General features: G+C 56.6%; 1 protein-coding gene across 1 annotated transcript in view; it reads left to right on the forward strand.

Annotated features, from left to right (window-relative positions):
* Positions 1-1,383: 1,383 nt before the first annotated feature.
* The window catches only part of Vn (membrane-bound neuregulin protein vein), a 153,350-nt gene continuing 135,291 nt past the window's right edge, over positions 1,384-19,442 (forward strand). The window contains exon 1 of the mRNA XM_076897256.1: positions 1,384-2,545. Coding sequence (XP_076753371.1) covers positions 1,384-2,545 — 1,162 coding nt within the window. The remainder of the gene's footprint in view (positions 2,546-19,442) is intronic.

Below are 19,442 nucleotides of genomic sequence, written 5' to 3' on the forward strand. Positions count from 1 at the left end.
GACGTTGACATCCTCGTACGCCTCGTGTGCGGCTGATTGTTGTTATTATTATTGTTGTCGTTGTCGTTGTCGTCGTGGTCGTGGTCGCATGCCTGTCGCGTCAGTGCCGCGGCGGTCACCGTGGAACATCGACGAGTTTTCCACCCGGCGACGGAGAGGAGGAGAAGGAAGATTCGTGTGGTAAAACTGAACAGTGAAGTGCGTCGCACGCGAGGGCTAGACTTCGACGGTCGACGCTACCAACCGCGCGAGAGCCTCGTGAGTATATTTAAATAGTGTGTCTCTCTGCTGGCTGGTCAGAGGAAGCCGACAGTTTCTTGGTCTTCTTCGTCGTCGTCGTCTTCGTCGTCGTCTTCGTCGTCGTCGTCGTCGTCGTCGTCGTCGTGGTCTTCCTCTTCTTCTTCTTCTTCTACTGCTCCTACTTCTTGTTCTTCTTATTCGACCGCTCCTTCCTACGTCGTGTGTCATCATCCTCGGCTTTTCCTCGTTCGGAGTGCAACGTGATACGACGAGAGACCGAGTCACGGCGCCGAAGGGGGTGGCGCGAAATACTTCATCGACCGTACGACGATTTATTTCGAGATACGGGAAGAGGCGTCGCGATCGAGTTGGAAAAATCGCGGAGGATCGAGAGATCGCTTCCGATAGCCGAGTAAAACCGTGGAGAGAGCGAGATAATTCGGAAGCGGAGCGGAGTCGCCGAGAGGGAACGAAGGGAGGAACGATCGGGGATCGATTCCCGATCGCGGGTCGTGGGAACCCGAAGCAGGATGTACTCCTCGACCCGTGGACAGGATGATCGCGACTTCTGAACGGTACGTCTCGATGTCGTTTGAGGCAAACGCGATCGCGGCAGCCGGCGGTCGTGATATCGGTTCGCGATAATCGCGAGTATCGAGACGCAGGTACGAGATTTCGTACCGCGGTGCTCCGGTCGCAATCATCGTGCGAATCGACGAGGATGAAGAGGACGGTACTGCGTAGGACGAAGAGCGGACAGCCGAGAATCTGCCCGATGGAAGCACCGACGTTGCGCTGCTGCCGATGGTACAACACCTCGTGAACAGCGACGAGAGAGACTCGCGTTCTCTGACGACAGTCGACCACGGAAGGAGACCGAGCGAGCAACGGACCAGTTTTCCCTACGGATGAGGCATCCTCGCTGAAGGTTGATCGAGTGCGAGACAGGAGAAGAGGTAGAGAAAGAGAGAGAGAGAGCGAGAGATCGTACGCGAGAAAGATTTCGTTGGCGAGAGACACACCGAGGTCTGGCGAACACGCTCGCTGAAAAGATAGAGAGAAGAGTAACGCGGTCTGCTGCGTCGTTCGGGGTGACCGAGGTGTCGACCTCACCCCCGATCAAACCAGCAACCAGGTCGGATGATGTGGGCGTCTCTGTTTTTGGCCGGGATCTTAAGCGGCTGGTGGGGCGCACTGGCGCTCGCTGCGGCACCCCCCGCCAATCGGAACTCCCTCGAGGAGACGTCGACGAGGACCACCAGCGATCATCCGCCATCGATGAGCATCGCCGCCGTTGAAAAGCCCCTCGATTATCGTTTATCAACTTGGAACTTGGTCGCGCGAACTATCGACAGACGAGAGCAGCACCACAATCGAGCGATCCTCGTCGACCAGCGGTCTCCCGTTTCATCCGCGCGGGATTTACAATTATCCACGCGGCACAACCGACGAACGGAACGGTCCACGGCGAACTTTCAGCTACCGAACAGCCATCGAACAGCTGACGCGATCGAGCGTCGCGTCCAGGATGCATCCGAGCAGCGGGTGTACACGCAGGAGCTGGACGACTCGATACGCGACGCGTTCGTCTCGTCGTCGAGGCGCGAATACGATCCTCGCCTCGAGGACCACGCGGTCCACGTTCGTCCAAAAACGGAGGAGCAATCCGTCGGATTGACTCTGCCGCCTCGTCACACCTCGACGCAAACGCCGTTCCTCTACTCGTCGTCCGTCGGCAGCGAGTCGTCGGTCGAGAGGCCGCGCGTCGCCCGATCGACCAAGCAACGACCAAAGAACCGCACGAAAGCGGACTCGCCGAGGGAGCAGCGTCGACGGTGCCGCAACAAGGGCGGCTGCCGCGGACAGAACTGGTGCCCCGACGTGGACGTTGGGAACAGGGCGTTCCTCGCGCCAACCGTGTTCGAGGGCAAGGCGAGGAGCATGTCGTCCGTGAGGAAGCCGGGCTCGAACTACGCTGTGACGTTCGAGGTGAAGCAAGTATACAAGAGCCAGCCCGGTTTCCAGCCGTTGCAGAAGAACGACAGCGTCCGGCTCCACTTTCGCGACAAATCGGCGCCCGGCAAGTCGACCGTATGCGGCTACGACACCGACGCCAAGCAGCAGCAACAGCAGCAGCAACGCGATAATCAGAGTGGTGTGGTGCGAGCCAATATTAAGAGGGGTAAAGTGTATCTAGTGTTTGTGAATCGCGTGGGACCCAGGAACTTCACGATCCTCGGTGAGCCGGTGATACGAAGCAAGAAGAACGAGCAGGCGGTGCAGGCTGTCATCCGACCGGATTACGGTGAGTACGATTTCCATCTCTGGCTCCATTAATCTAAGAGCTTCCATTCTCGGCGAAGAAACACGGCCATCGAGAACGATCGGGGGTTATTGCAGTCGCGCGCTTCCCGTCGATCTCGAACCCTCTCTCTATATATATATGTATATACGTACCTCGCTAGAGCCGCCACCACGCGGTTCGAGGGTGGGCTCCGTTACCTTTTATTTCGACGCGAGATAACAACGTCATCGGGAGTTGGTTACATTTCGACCTGAATCTCTTGAAAGAGATCTCTTCTCGTTTCTCTTACCTTCTTCATCTTCTTCTTCTGTTCTCGAGCTCTTCGCCCTTTTTAATATCGCGCGCACACGCGCGCGCGAATACTCGGATATCGAGCCACCGTGACGTTTCTCCGATACGCTCGGATTATATACGACGGTGGAAGTGCTGTTTGCCGCGCGTTAGAAACCTAATCCGCGCGCGGTACAAGCGTCGAGGAACGTCTTTCAGCTTCGGCAAAATCATTCCGGACAGTTAGAGCCGTGAACAATAAATCGCGAGCCGCGCTTTGACGCTATTACTTATCGTAGGCCCGAGACTCGTTTCTGGCTGTGCAACGGCGGACGCCCACGTACAGGGAGAAGAGGTGCTTTCCTCGAGGCGCGTAATCGAGACGCGAACACGCGTATATTTAAAGCGCCACGTAAGTTGGATCGCCTTCAAGTCGTGGCGCGCGTTGCTCGGGCCGCTTCTTGCTCGCGCGAGCACGCGTGTCTGTTACCTAGCCCCGGCTTTCCTTCGCCCTTCCCACTGGCCGAAGACACTCTCGACCACGCTCCGTTAACAGCTTTTCCATCGCACACCGATCCTGCCCTACCACCACCAGAGCCAGCCGAGTCGAGCGATTCAAGTTTTCAAAATGCTCCAATTCACCGTCTCTCTCTCTCTCTCTCTCTCTCTCTCCCTCTCTATACTCGTCGTCGCGTGTCCCCGTCGCGCTCTCGTCCCCGCCCTGGTGATTCCACGGCCAAAGACTCGTCCGCGCAAGTTCGATGACTACCGGAGCCGCTTGATTTATCGCGGCAAGTCGCGCGCCTCGTGCACGAGATATCGAGTGGTAGCTCGTCACCCAACATCTGTGAAACTTTCCGACGAGCCGTGGCTCACGGTTGGGAGGACCTCGTGTCGCGATCGTCCATATGCGACCTCCCTTACGACCGCTAAACCCATCGACCCCTTCGATACTTTCGCCCGTCCTTCCCCTCCCTTCCGACTACTCGAGCGAAATTTATCTTCGACGACCGTTAGTCACGGCGATGAAACGATGCATTGTCTACCGTCTACGTGGCGTCGTTCCATTATCGATACCGTCGAGTGATCTCATTGATAATGGGATCTCTTGGAAATCGGCAAATCAGCTGTTCCCGTCGTGCAACGATTCGAGAAATCGACTGATTATCGCGCGCGAAACCAGGATGAGTCAGCAGCAGTTCGCGATCAAATTCCAAACGATCGATGCAACAGCGCCGGGGGACCGCGCCGTGGCACCTCGACACTTTGTTCGTTAGCGTCGCTCGCCAGTTCGCAACTGTTGCGCCCGTTCGACTGTAGACGCGCGTATTCAAGCGCCCGCTCGCCTTGACGCGTCGTCGTCGCGAAACTTTTCGCGACTTATCCCATTATCAGCCACCCCCTTGGAGTGTCCCGTCTGACGAAAACCGGGGAGCGCCTCGATTTAAACCGATTTGTCGCGTACGCACGGCTGAACGCCACGCGTCGAGCGTCGTTGCACGGGACGCGTTCCTTCGAATATCTTTCTTCGTCCTCTTCTTCTTCGTCTTCTTCGTCTTCTTCTTCGCGCGAGACGTTCGACGAGTTTCCTCGATTTTCCACGATCGAGGCACGCTCGAGAGAGAGGTCACTGGTTTAGTGGAGACAGGCCGCGGAGGTCGGGCACGAAAAGAGGCGCAAAAGCGGCGCGAACGCGTCTGGTGTCCGGCGACGGTTCGTTGATCCACGATCCGCAAAAGCGGGTCCGCCGGCCCTTCTTCCAGTTGCCGGTGACTAAGCCAGACGGGGGGACCCGGGACGTCAATTATAAGGCCTTAATCGGAAACCCGTCCTTACTTCTGTTGGCTTACGCTCGGCGATGCCACACGAGCGAGACAGCGGCGAAGAAAAACGGAATATCGAGAGCGTACCCGTCTCGTCTCGCCACGCGTCCCTAACCCCTTCGCGCGATCTATCATTGTTCTCGATTTTTCGGTAACGTTCGTCCCTGACGCGTCGCAACGCCTCGCAAAATCGAGCGTTCGTTCCTCGCCTCGAAGCCGGATCGTTCGATTATTTTCTTATCAATGCGTTCGTTCTGTGCACGCGAAAAGTTACCAGGCGACGTTTATTGCTGTTAGCCGGTAACGGTGTTCCCTCGACTAGCTTTCCGCTTTTCCAGGCCCCGTCGTCGATCACTCGAATCAGTCCACCGGGACGACGGATATCCTCTGGCCGCCTCTGTTTCGACGCGACACTTGTTAGCACCGCGCGGATTGGCTGATAAATCCGCGACTCGATTCTTCCGCGCGCGAATCACGGTTGTTTGGCAAACAAGACCGGTTTAATTAGAGCTAACTCGCCGCTCCGAAATCTAGCTCGCGGGGTTCAACGTTTCCCGCTCGTCTCCTCTCTGAAATCGCCGCGGCTCCTACGATTAATGAACTTTTCGGCGTAATCTCTCGAGTGGCGATAGATAAGACGGGCATTTAAACCGGTATCAGCGACGCGCGCCCAAGTGTCGCGCGAGCCGCGATCATTTCGTCCCATCGATTGCGCGTCCGCGAGGACGTGGCGCGGGGGAGGAGGAGGCGTAATTGCCGGTTAGAATTCACGTCGTCGGGATAAGAGAGGCGATGATTTTTCGGAAACGAGCCACGCATCGGCGGATTAAGTGCTCGCGTTCGCAGAAACTGTCTATTCTTAGATCGGTGCACCGTGCATGCAGCGATTGCGCATTATGGTGTAACTACGAGTTCGGCGGTGCGGTATTCTGGTTTATACGGCGTTCGCTCGGCTGCGAGCGGCGCGCGCGATATCGCGCGTTATCCATCGCGGCGACTAGGATCTCGAGCCGCGATGACAGCTCCTAAAAGGATCGCGTCGCGAGTTATTCTCGCGTTTGCCACCGTCTGCTCAGCGATTTTTCCTCAACCGCGATTTCTCGCTCCTTCCACAGCTCCTCGCGCGCATGAATTTTCCAACCCGCGACGTCCCAGCGATCCATCCGCGGAATCGTCCACGCGTCGTACGATATATGGGTCAACGGTACTACCGATCCTCTCGATGAACCTTCCTCCAGAATCACCTGGCAATTGAACGAGACAACCGCGAACCCCGATCTTTGGTCGCTCGCGACAATTTCGGCTGGCCGCTTTACGTGGAAGTCGTCGCAGCGTCCCGCTACGAGCTGGGATCGATCGATGGTAGCGTAATTGGCGATTTAGCGGGGTACAGAGGTCGCGGGCGTTGGACGACGACGGATTGATCGGAAGAAGGGGAGTAAGGCACAAGGGCATCGAGGATGGATCGACGAGGAGGGCTCGAAACGGAGCGAAAGAGGAGAGTCACGAAGAAGGGAGATGGTAGACAGAGAGAGAGAGAGAGAGAGAAGTGGGCCCCCGGCGGCGGCGGCGACGACGACGATAGGGGAACGAGGAGGGGTCGGAGGGGAGGATGGAAACCGGCACGTACGTATCCAGAGCACGTACGGCCCTGTGCCCATACTCAGAGGAACCCGCAGGTACGCTCTATATACCGTGGACGGTGGCTCACGCACAGGCAGACAGACGGTCGCACACGCACGTGTACAGGTAGCTAAGGGTGGGGTATGGAGAACGGCGTCAGGGTGGGGGACCACACGTGTGGTGTGTGTACATACCGTGGCGGGCGAGCAGGTAGACTGCTGGGCGGCCGGCGATCCAGCCTCGAGCACGAGGTCTCCGAGGTGATCCGCCGCCGATCTGGAGAACCGGTGCTCTCGATCCGGTGTGCTCCACCTGGCGAGCCACCGTCGAAATTAGCCCGGGCCCACGGAATGCGATTGTTATTACGAGGCGTGTCGCTCGTGTTCGCGCGCGCGACACCCTTTCGCCTGGTTCGACGTTTTCAAACGGGAGATTAATCTCTCGAAAATTCCGCGACTGGAATTTCCCCGCGTTCCGTACGTCTCTCAACGGGCGACACGAGGATACTTAAACGAGACGCGTAGGAACGAGCGCTCGAGTCCTGATCGTCGTTGTCGTCGTCGTCGTCGTCGTCGATGGAAGGATACACACCGCGTATAATAATCCGGCTTAAACGATCGGGCCAGGTAATAAGGTGTAATATATACGATACTCAAACGGCACGTGAATAGCAGTCCCGACGCGTTAATGCCGGCAGGTTTAACGTAATAATTTGATCGCGATAAACGGCCGCAGGTCTGCCCGTCGAACGGCAGCGATTCGACGGTTCGAACTGGGGCCGCGGAATAAATTGTGGCGTGTCGTTTGGCCGGGTGTCGACGATCGGGTAGACTGCTCGGCGACCGATCTAACGTGCCCGCCGATCGCTCGAGCGTGATCATTTTTACCGATCGGTGAACGGCGAAACAGGCACGGGGCGGTCGTTCGCGCGAACACGGCGTCGATCGTTACCGATCCGCGGATTTTTCGACGATAACGAGCCCCGACATTATCGCCGCGGCTCGATAACGTGTCTCACCGTGTTCCCGCGCGACCCTCTTTTTCGCGCGAAGACGAAACGCGCGGCCGGCTGATTAATGCGCAGAAGCCGCGGCTAGTCCGACCGTAAAGACGTACGCGAGCATCGTTTCACGAAGGAAGAGCCAGGCATTTTAATACCGTCCATCTCGTTGGATTTATGGTCCCGGTTTCGTCCGGCGAGGATCCGATGCCGTCCGTGGAAACGTCCTCCTCCTCCTCCTCCTCCCTCGACGCGCGTCCCGTCTCCTCGTCCTGGATTGGGATTCGCTAAATTGGCACAGCTGGGCCGTACCAGGACACTGTTGCCGTAGGACAATCGATGTTCCCGGATACAATGCGATAATTTGCTATCGCTTGTCGCCATCGTCGATTGAATTACGGGCATATTATTATCGTGCCGACGCATTTCTGACGCTTGACTACTTCTGCCGGGGACAAATGTTCCCGTGATTAACGACGCCTCGATTGTGCCCCGTGCGCGCGCGTACGGATCGACCGTTACCTGCGAATCGTGGAAAATCGTGGCAATTGTGGAAATCGTGGAAAATGGTTCTGAACGCCGGCGAGACGAACGATTGTATTTTCGTTCGTTACGGGCGAACGCGAAATTGGGACGTGTAATGGGTATTTTTATCGGCGCGAATCACGGAAACGAGGTGAATGTTAAGATATCGTTAATCTTTAATGACCGCTCGCTGGCAGCAATCCGAAGTCGCGTCCCGCTTTCGCGAGATTCAAGGTTCTACACTTGAAACGAAGGCGCGTGTCTCTCTCTCTCTCTCTCTCTGGTTGCGGTCGCGTAGCCACGCGGCGCCGCGGAAACGAAAAATGATAAATGAAAACGAGAGAACGAACGGGAACGGGGGAGGGAAGACGCGTCGAAAACGGCTACGCGTTCCGAGAAACACGATTCCCGTCGATTCCCGTCTCCCGAATCGCTTATCCCTCTCTCTCTCTGCTATCCCGTGGAAAACGCTTCGGTATCTCGTTAAAAACTCGGCAAAAAGTTGGAGTCGGGTCCTCCACCCCCTCCTCCGTCAGCCACCCTTTTTTTTTTCTCTCCCCCTCTCGTTTACTTTTTAACCCCGATTCGAACCTCCGCCGCGAACGAGCCAGCAAAAAAAGGACAGCCTGTCGATAACATGTGTTTTCCCTGCCGGTTAAGCCGCGCCAGCACCCCTCCTTGCCCCACGATTCTGGCTTCTCTCTATCAGCTGCCCATCCCGCACACGCTTCTTTTCTACTCGGAATAAGGGATGAGCCGGCTTAAAGAGTCCTAGATTGAATATCACGGCCGCGAGTGGGCTGTCTATGGTCGCAGCTTGCTGGTACGCCCAGCGATTTGTATGCGAAACGCGGCCGACTACTTCACCCCATCCGTGGCCCCGCGTTTCTCACCCTCCCTTGCGTTTCCACCGCTTTTATCGCGCGCATCCACCCCCCTCTCGCTTCTTCGATCGCTAAACGAGACGTCTCGCTTTTACGAAACGCTCGCGGGATACCCGTGATCAATTTACGAGCTCTTTGTTGTTCTTTCCGCGCTCGTGATGCACCCTCGAAACAGATCTTTTATCTCGTTGCGCCCAATCGTTCTCTTCTCCACCGTCGTTGCGGACGTTCTCTATCCGGTTCTCGAGGATTTCGCTCGCAGAACACCACGATTTCCGCGCGCGCGCGCGCGCGCGAGAACCTCGCACGAGCGAAGAGTTTCGACGGAGCGAAGAGACTTGTACTTTCGTGATGGCGGCTGACGCGGGCTAGAACGCACGGCTAGATCGGACATCCCGGCCCGTTGTCGCGGTTATAAATAACCTACTCACCGGGTATTATTTCCGAACGGTCTAGAACCCATTCGGGTCCGTGAAAGAGGTCACGTAATGCGAGAGTGCGGAAAAAGAAGGAAGTAGGAAATCTGTCGGCGCGTTTGCGTCTCTTTGCGGACGAGCCTCGTTTCGCGACGCTCACGGCCACGTACGACCCACCTACGATCCTCTTCCTCGAGTGTCACCTGGGAATTCGTACGAGCTACCGACCCCGCGATTTAATCGAACTCGAGGACTACGGCAGCCTTCGAAGCAACCCCAAAAGAACGGCTCGTCGAGCCGCAGGAGAAGTCGCTGAAGAGACAACCAGACAATTGGATAATTAACGAGCCCCACCGACTTGTTAAATAATTCGTGGATCGGATACCTTTGACGAACGCCCGTATTTGCGCGGCCACGGAAGAGAGAGAGCAAGCTTTGTCGTCACTCGTAGCAACCCCGGACGAGAAAGGGATGCGCCCGTTCAAGGTTGTTCGCGGGAAGCTTTCCACCCAAGTTTCCCTCTGCAATCCCACTGTGTAGCTAATCTTGGTCGTCTGGTCCCTTTGGAATGCGGCGTTTCTCTCCAGTTTTTTTCCCCTGCTTTCCACCCTGGAAGCGGAAGGGGACGTCGATGCCAGTCACGATCCTCTGTTTCGAGCGAGCGCTCGGGTACGGGAAAAGAGCTTACCGTTCATCGTCGGGAGATACGAGCAATTTGCGGGAGTACTCGTAGCGGCCATTTACATCCAGCCCTCCCCCCCTGGTCAAGCACGTACACTCCACTCCGTATGGTAATCGATTCGTTTTTCCAGGAGCCGATCAAAGAAGGGTCCCGATCAAGTGGCGGAGATAAGCGCGATTAAACGCGCGGACGCTGTTAGATAGCGGGGCGGATCGGCGCGTTGCCCTGGAATCGCGAATTCGTGGCGTCTCGACAGATGGAAAAGCGTTTCGTGTCGGACGGGGGTTCGTATCGGCAGCGAAATCTTGCCAGGCTCGAGAACGCTTCGCCACGGTTAATGCACGGGGAATGGGTCGCCGCCGTCGACGCCGCCGCCGCACGGAAACACGGTTTTCCTTGGAACACGAGCTAAGAATTCGTGGGAGCACTACGATGCATATACACACGGGATGACGTCAAGTGTGTCAGGAGACAGCGGCTCTCCCTCGCGATGGCCAACTTCACCGATCCCTGCGCCGGGAAATTTGGAAAGAGCTCGAGGAAGGCGATCGACGGACGCGTTCCTCCGCAGCCGTCGCGACCCTGATCCGTCGCGACGCCTCGAGATCTGAATATCTCGCGGCGGTGACGCTCGTTTTTACCTTCGATACGATCGCCCCGCGGGGAAAACCGTGGGACGGCCGGGACAAAAGCGGAGCGCGAAACCCGCGCAAGGTGAAACCGGGAGTCGGTGGAACGGCGGAAAGAAGAGAGTAAGAAAGAGAGAGGGAGAGAGAGGGAGCGAGTGAACGGAGGGAAAGAAAGACAGCAGCGACCAGCAGTCTGGCCGTCATCGCGTAGTCACAACACGCCGCGAGTTATTGCCCCCGAGTGCTCTACCGAGACCTCCGTCGCCGCCTCCTTGTCCTCTCGAGAACTCGACGTGCCCACTTTTCCTTCGACTTAATTCGCCCAATTCGCGGCTGAAAGAACCGCGAACGCGTCGTTTGCACGGTGGCTGCGCGTCTGGGATCGTCGCGCGAGACAAGGATGCCTCGTGCGAAAGCTCTGTTTCGAGAAGAGAAAAAGAGAGAGAGACGAAGAGGGAGGGAAGACGAAAACGAAGACGAAACGTAGCTGAAGAGCGCGAGGACGCGAACGAGATAGTAGGAGGAGGCGGCAGCCGGTGTTGGCAGCGTTGGCAGCTCGCGAGGAAGGGGATTGATGGCGTGGAGGTGGAGGCGCAGACGAAGAAGGGACGCGGGAGAAAGAGCCAGCGGACCGCGACCGAGAAAGACCGCCGACCATGGGGGAAAGAGGGTGCTCGCGAGTCGAACCTACCTTCGCGAGAGTAAAGGAGAGGAAGACCTCGAGGAAGGTGGCGAACTGGAGGCAGAGGAAAACCTCCTCGTTTTCCCGTAGGAACCGGGCGAACTCGAAGGGCGAGCCAGTAGCGACGATAACTGCGTTACACGGAGGCGAGGACACCGACGTAGACTGGTTGTTTCGTCTGCTCGTTGACGTGGGTGCCGAGCGAGTGCAGGCTGAGTTCAATTGGACGGAATGTCTCGAGGAGAGGAGGGCCCCGGATAAAAAATCCTCTCTTTATTCGCGCGCGAGTCGCTGTCCCCCCCTTCGACTTAACCTCCCGTCGACTGGAGGCGCGATCAATTTCCCAAAGCGATCTCCCTTTCCGTTTCTCGCCTGCTCCAGGTTTTCGAGCGTCATCGACGATCTTTCCTTTTTTTTCCTCTTACTCGTCGTTTCGTTTGTTTCTCCGTGGGTTTGGCGATTTCCCAGGAAATCATCTCCAGTCACGGTGCGGCTCGATTTTTAGGAGCACGTTCCCCGAACGCAGCTGGCGAGTACTCGCAGAACCGAGCTGTCTGTTTCGTATAATCTTATCTACCATCCGAGGGAACGGGCGTATCGTGCGCGATGAACAAAGCGCGGCAGGGAAACTGGCGGATCGCGGTGAATTCCCGATCGAGGCGAGTCGAGGCGAAGAGGGGCAGGCGGTTGCGGTGGAAAAACGGTATCGATGAGCAACGCGTGGCGGTGTAACAAGAAACACGGCTGAAACACGACTGGTGTCTCTACTCTTCCACCCCTTTTCTTGCCCCGATCGCGGGCATCGCGGTCTCGTATGACCGAGTATCCGAGCACGTGAATACGATTTCTTGGGCGCACACGTGCCCGCGGGCACGGCGATCGTATCCACACGCTGGTGCCTGATCGTTACGCGCTCCTTGTTACGATTCGTTACCGTTTCGCCTACTCGAAAATTCGATAACACCGCAGGCAGGCTGCCGCGCGACGCGTTTCACAGCGTTCCCGTCCGGTGAATACGGCTGGTGCACACGCACGGTGCGCCTATCTACCGCGGAGCAACCGAGTAATTGTTCGATTGTTCCGTCCTGGATAATCGGTTAACCGATGATAATCGCGATAATCGTTTGTTATTCGGCGGGTTTAACGATCTCGTAAATGCAGCCAGCGGGCAGGGACTGCCGGCGGAAAGAATAATGGAAAAGCTGGGGAATCTCGTCGCGAAGACGGGACGGGACGATGGGACGCTTGTCGCGATCGCCGCGCAGAAGAGACATCAAGCCGCGCGGTACGGCATTTGCTCTTAAATCGGCAGATCTCCGTCTTTACTTTCTTTGCATCAAATGCAGTGGTCAACTGGCAGTCGCGCTCGATGGCGGACGATCATCGTATAAGGGTATGCCGGCCTAAGCCGGATCCCAGCGACGACCGGGATTCTGCCTTTAGTCGCATCGCTGGCTCGCGGAACTGTACCCGCGGTGTTTATATGGTGTCCTCTGCTATTCCGTGTACGTACCTATCTTTCTATACCTGGACAGTGACTATCGCGTATCGCCATGTTCGTTGTGGGAAAATCGTAGAAAACAAACTCGTTTATCCTCCCACCGTACCCTGCCCATCCGATCTCTCGCGACGTCTTCTCTCGTCTCCCCGTCCCGTCCTTCGCCGACCGTTTTCGCAACGCTCGATCGGCCGGCCGATCGACGACCACGACGAGCTATCCAGGAATTTTCGCGAGTTTTCTATCGACGCGTATATATCACGAGGCTCGAAGAAGAGCAGATCGAACGTGCACTCCCTCTCTCTCTTTCTCTTGGTGCACCCTCGAGTAATCTGAAAATCCACTTACCCCATCGGGAGCGCCTCGGTTATGATTCTATAATACGAGCCAGCCAGCCAGCCAGCCACCGCCGTCGAGGCTGCACGAGCACGCGACTTTCTTTCGTGATTTACGGGCCAATTACGTTATCGGCGTAATGACGGTTCCTAATATTTCTGCCGCGCTAATGGGACAACGGCGCGGAGCGCCGTAAAAGGAGGAACGAGGGAAGCCGCTTCATTTATTGCACCCCTTTTTCGAACGGTCCTCCGACGTGGCTGTCCCCTCGACTGATAAACGTTCGAACGCCAAAAACGTATCGAACGAGAAATTTTCTTCCCAAGCAGAGACTGGCCTCTCCGCCTCGAACGCTTTCGAGCAGGCTCGAAAGCACGGAGGAACGGGCTGATTAATTTTCACGCGAAACTCCAGCGAGCGGATCCCCGAGGAGGGATGGTCGCGGTCGACCCGCGGTATGAATGGCCAGCGATGTCGCTTACGGGTCAGAGAGGAAGCGCAGCAGCCAACCCCTCCCCAGGTTCGATTCCCCGGCTCTTTTCCTCTTTTCTCGCGCGTTCTCCGCGCCGTGGATGTCGCCGAACCGCGGCGAAGACGACGACGAAGAAGAAGAAGAAGACGACCACGACGACGACTGCGACGACGACTAAGAGGACGGTGGCAGGCAAGGAGAGGTGGCGCAAACGCGAGACGACGAAAATATTGGGTCTATTTCGAAATTCTATTTCGGTGCGTCGGCCGAGCGACGCTCCTACACGCAGTTCACCGCGTCACGCGCACGCAACTTTACGCGCCTCCTCCACCCTTGCTCGATTATCTTTCCCTCGTCACGGCCGATTTTTCCCGCGCCCGTTCGATCCTCGCCGTGTTCCTCCAGAAAATCTCGAGGCGCGCCGCACCGCTCGTATAATTGGCCGCGCGGCGAGGCCTCGTCGCGCCACCCCTTTAAATTTCGCGTGTAACTCGCGCCGCGTCATGCGAGACCGCGCCGTTCTTTAATTGCGCTCGCACGAACGCGCGCAATTAAACGCGCGGCCGGGGGACCGCTCGAGGATTTTTCCCAACGATTTCTCTTAATTTAATAACCCCGTCTAGGTACAATGCACGGTATGTGATAAAAAACGCGGCCGCGTTTAACATTCCCTTATCTGCGCCGTGGCCAGGAAACATCGCGACGCCTAGCAAAAGCTCGACGAGTTACCTTAATTGCTGATAATACAATACGATTACCATTCCTCACTCTCTCTCTCACTCTCTCATCGTCGAATAGAGCGGGAAACGCTTCCATTTCGCCGTGGTTTCCGCGAAATATTGAAACTGGCGCGGGCAAAGGGGAACCGAGCGAGAACACGGGGAGAGAATGCGTGCTCGGCTCCCTAATATGGCGACTCTAAATTTAGCCTCGCCACGGAGACAAGTTATTGTTGTAGATATAAAAAGAGCGGCAGCGGCGAGCCGGCTTCCAGCGCTACCACCGCCCGGTACAATTAAGCTCCCCTTTTGTTTTGTAATCGCGGCGTAGCCGCGGCGCGTAGGTCGACTGACCCCTTGACCGAGGTAGCACGTTGGCACGCGCTCTGGACGCGGTCACCACGTGTTAATAAAACACCAGGGCCCACCGCGTGCGACTCGCATCGCTAAATATCAACTTTTAAACAAGCATCCGCGGACGCCTCGACTTCTTCGTCCTCCGACGCGATTAAGCAGCGACGCGCCCTCGCGACCGGTTAATTATCAGCCTCGCGACTGCCTCGCGCGATTTTCTCACGTTTGTTCTTCGCGCGATTTTAATTGCACCCGCCCCGTCCTTCCGTTCCGTGCACGCAGCCACGATCTTCCATCGCGCGATCTTCATCGTCGCACGCGATTCACTACATTTTCATCGACCAACCCTCGCAGCCTCGCCAGCCGATAATCGTCCAGAGACGCTCGCTGTTTGTAAACGCGATGTTCGCGCGGTTGTTTGTAAAACACTTGGGTTCGACGCGTAACGAAAAGGATGTTAAGGCGCGTTGGGTAGTTTGCAGGCGTAGGAACGAAAAGTGGTGCAGAATTTTTTCTAGCCTCCTTTTTTGGGGCAGAGGTGAGAGTTAAGGGTCCTCGATATCGTGAATTCGAGGGTCGGTGACCCGCGACTGGCGTGTCTCTCGGTAACGAGCAACGCGCTCGTATCGGCTACGAAGCGAGTCAGCTGAAATATCATTTTCAGAGCAGCGACAATCCCATTCTGCCTACGTCCGCTGCTCCTTTCCCACCGATGCTCCGGTTCGCAGCCGTCCAGTTTCCCTCCGATAATTTCGTTTTAATCGGTTGCGTAACATCGATTCCAGGGCGATCTCGATGCGAAGGCGGCATTATTCGATGGTATCGCGATACTGGCCGGCGTTAACCGGTGGAAACGCGTGCTCGCACCGTGGAATCGGTATCGGCGATATCTTGAAATTAAATTTCCCGCCCCGGAATTGAATTCCTCGCGCTGCTAGATTACCGCTGCGGAATTAAAGCTTGGAGCTATCCGAGCCGCGGCTCGTACTCGAGGCCGATATCGTAATAACCGAGATACAAAAACCGGATAACCCTGTCCACCCTTTTACTCGCGTCCGCTCGAAACGGGGCCCATTCCGCGTCGACGCGGAAACGCTGAAAAATCGGAAGTCGTTCCCCTCTACGCGTCCGCGTTACAATTCACCTGGAATCGGCTCGAGCGGCTGCGAGCGACGGCGAAAGTCGTGGCGCGGGGAGGGAGAAACGCGATGGAAAAACGATCGAGGAGGGGACCCGCTGGAATCGTAACATTCTCGAAGATTGTTGGTACCGCGGTGGTCGTGCGTGACTACCATCGACGGGTTAACATAATGGCCGGGTAGATTAAGCGACGCCCTGTCTCTAACGTCGGCCAGGGCTTCGGGAAACATTTACCAGGAATCCGCGAGATAACCTCGCGCTTACGAGCGAAAAACTTTTTTATCTCCTCCCATGATATACGAGCCGAACTCGTACTTTTCTACGCTCGAGCCCGACGGTGAACGCTCGAACGTTTTACCCACACTGATACCGATCTAGAGTGCAACGCCTATTCGCCGGCTAACCTCCGCGCGGGAACGACTCGCTCGATCGACGGTTCTCCGTTTCCGCGTCTCGCGTTCGTTTCGCGTTTTCCACGAGGGGCACAGCCCCTCCCCCTCCCTGTCTAAGAAAATCGAGACCCACTCGCGGCGAGGAGCGTTCCGCGCGCGTGTTCGTCCGCGAAACGAAACGACGGGGGGGGAGGGAAAGTCGGCGAGTCGCGGCAGTGGAATCGGTCCTTGGACGCGTCACCGTCCTCAGACGCGGCGCGGCTCGATCGTTCGATGTCGCGTTTATCCGCGGCTCGAATTGGTCGCGGAGGTAAAAAACGACGCTCGATGGACTTAGCTCGAGAGAGTTTACGAGCGCTGCGTCGTCCGTCCGGTCGCGAGCCTGGCGCTTTTCTAACAGGCCCAAGGACGCACAAGTTGCGCCAATTATGCGACTAATCGTTAAACGCGCGCGGTCTTTCGACCTGTTGGCATCCACTGGCATCGGAACGATTCCGCGGTGCCCGTCGTCGCGTCGTAAATCTCGCTCAGGCGCCGCTGCACGAAATTCCCTGTTACCGCGCGATGGTCCATTAAAAAAGTCGAACAAAAAAACTGGAGAACAAAAGGGGGAGGGGAAAAAAAAAAGAACGGAGAGCAATATCGAAACAAAATCGCGTGCCGCTGGTAATCGCGGAGTATTTATTGGTCGATCGGTCGTATTTTCACGCGAGCGACCGATACATTTACGAAACGCAGCGCGCGCATTGCCCAGTGTCGATGCTCGTAAATCATGGACGATTTATCGAGCGGCTGGAGAACGCTCGGACGTCTCCGTTCGTAATTTTTGACGCGACGCTTGACACCGATCGTTTGAACCATTGACATCGATGACTGGTCGCCGGCGACCCCGGCGATGATTCCTGACCAGGCTCTCGCTGTTTTCGCTCGAGAGAGTCGAAAATAATCGGATCCTCCCTGGACGCGTTGCTAGCCTGAATTCTCCCGCCGTCGCTTTTCCAATCGTTCGAACAATATCGCCGCGTCTCGACGCGAGCGATACTTTATTACCACGCGAACGGAGGCGGCAAGAAAAGAGGGAAGCCCAGGGAAACGCTATCCGTATCCATTGCTGGGAACGTCCATATTTACGGATACCCGCGTGCTTCCACGATCGAACGGGTTTCTAGAAATGGTTTTCCATCAGCGCGCGGATTCGACAAATGGTTATCGCGACGGAATACCGAGATCTCCGCGGCGCTCGATCGCTCGTAGATCTCGCCCGTCGCGAAATAATCAACCGGTCCCGCCGGCGTGGCTGGCGAGCGGCGTGGAAAAGTCCGCGGGAACCGTCGCGAAGTGGCGGTGGAAAAGTTAAAGATTCGAGCCGGTCTGCGCTCGTCGAGGTGAAACTGTTCCGATCGATCGTCTCGTGGGAGTAGTATCTTTCAATACCCGGCGATACCTCGCGTCGATGGGAACCCCGTTCCCAGCGGACGCGCCTTCTCCTCGCGCGCACTCTGCGCGTCCTCCGTGCGAACCTCGATCTCCGCCACGATCGTAATTTCGTCCGCGTCGTCGCGTTCGATTGTAACAAACGTGGAACCGTTTCTTCGTCGATGACCAGACACGAGGTCGCGTCGATCGTGGCCCCTCGCACAACGAGTGACCAACGAGCGAGGGGTAGGAAAAAAAATGATCAGAGACGACGAGGGGCAATTCTCGCGACGAGGAATCGAGGGAGGAGTGGCATTCCCGGGCGGAAATGCATCGCAGATGGGACGAGCGGGTTTTCCAATCGTGCGTTCGGGTCGTTAATAAAGGCTTAATGAAAACGGGAACACGGCGGGTGGGCAGCGCGCGTGTGTCAAAGGCGCGCGGGCGTTGAATCGACGAGCGCGGTTGGTAGCGGGCACGGGAGATGTCATCTGGTAGCGCGCGCGCAGCGTTGCGTCGTTGCGTTCTCGTGGCTTTCCGCGAGTTCCACTTTAAAAGCTCTGCCTCTTGCCACGGGTAGGTGAAAGGGCTGGAAAACTAGAGGCCAGAGGCTCGGACGAAGTTCCGTTCGACGTTTCGCGTATCCCTGTTCGTTCTCTCCGTTCTTCGCCTCTCTTCTCGCTCTGTCTCCCCTCTTTTCAACGTTCGATCGCGGGGCTCTTTCAAAGGGGCTCATAAAAGATTGAAGTCACAATGAGACGGGACCCGTTCGCGGGTATAAAAACAAAAAAAAGAGAGACGACGAAGAAGAGAAAGAGAAGAAGAGAGGAACGAAGAAAGAGGACAGAAGGAGGAAAGAGAAACACCGTCAGACGGGGCTGGATTTGCCTCGAAGCCGACACGCGACCCCTTTGCTTTTGTCCGCTCATTTTCGTCCGTCGGATCGGCACCCCCGGGGCGCGCCACGGCCTGGAAAGTAAACCCGCGTTTTTCCACTCGTTACGAGCGTTTCCTACGGTCCCCGTAACGCGGATAGTTGAGGCCATTAACGATTTTCCGTCACACGGGACAGAGAGAGTCCGGGACGCGCGCGACCCTCCTTCGCTGCTCCAGCATTGTTCTCCATTCGTCGAACGGGACTGGGTCATTGTCACGTCGGCGAAAGTAAAAATAGCTGAACGGGACGCGTTGGTGCGCGTCGACGAGTCCACCCATGGGACCAGGGAAACGAGTTAATCGCCGTACACCTTTCGCTGCTGCTGCTGCTGCGTGTGCGCGCAGTTATTGCTCCCCCGGAGCGCGTTTAATTAATGAACTTTTAATAAGCGTATTACGCGGTGACTGACGTGTACGTCGCACCGTGGTACATTGTTCGCCAACGGGACGATTAAATCGCATCGACGATGCCAGCCTCCTCTCTCTCACTCTCTCTCTCTTTGACGATGGAACGCGCGTTTAAGAAGTTCCTCCTAGAAGAAAAGAAACAATGCCAGTAAACGAGGAAGAAAGGTCACTGTTTTTCCGGGTCGAGAGGGTAGCTAATAAAAATTAGTCGCCCCCCGTTCCACCCTCGACGCGATTACACGGAGAACGACCATCCCTGAACCTACCAAGCACCCCAAGTGGACGCTCTTGGCTCGCGCAAAGGTTCCCCGTTCCGTGCATCGCCGTTGCATAATTAAAACTTTTAATTATCAGTCTCTCTCTCTGGCTGCGCTCGCATCTCACCGGATAGTCTTGCTCGTGGCCCACCGTGGTCTACCTCTCGAGACCGACGCTAGTCGATAAAACGACCAACGACGACGGACCGTTCTCGCGGAGGGAAGCGGATACATTCGATCGCCTCTTACCAGTTCCATCCGTTTTCCCACGTATCGGCGAATCCGTCGATAAATAGAGATCGCGCCGCAAAGCCCAGGCATCCGAGGGAATCGGTTTTCCACCGGTTGCCAGTAAGATCCAAGTTTCTCGCGCCACCGCTCGCCAGCGTCCCCAATTCGCGATCGTCGTCCCGTTCCGTGCAGCTGGGATCGAAA

Source organism: Xylocopa sonorina, chromosome 6, assembly GCF_050948175.1.
Source record: "Xylocopa sonorina isolate GNS202 chromosome 6, iyXylSono1_principal, whole genome shotgun sequence".
In the NCBI taxonomy this organism is placed as follows: domain Eukaryota; kingdom Metazoa; phylum Arthropoda; class Insecta; order Hymenoptera; family Apidae; genus Xylocopa; species Xylocopa sonorina.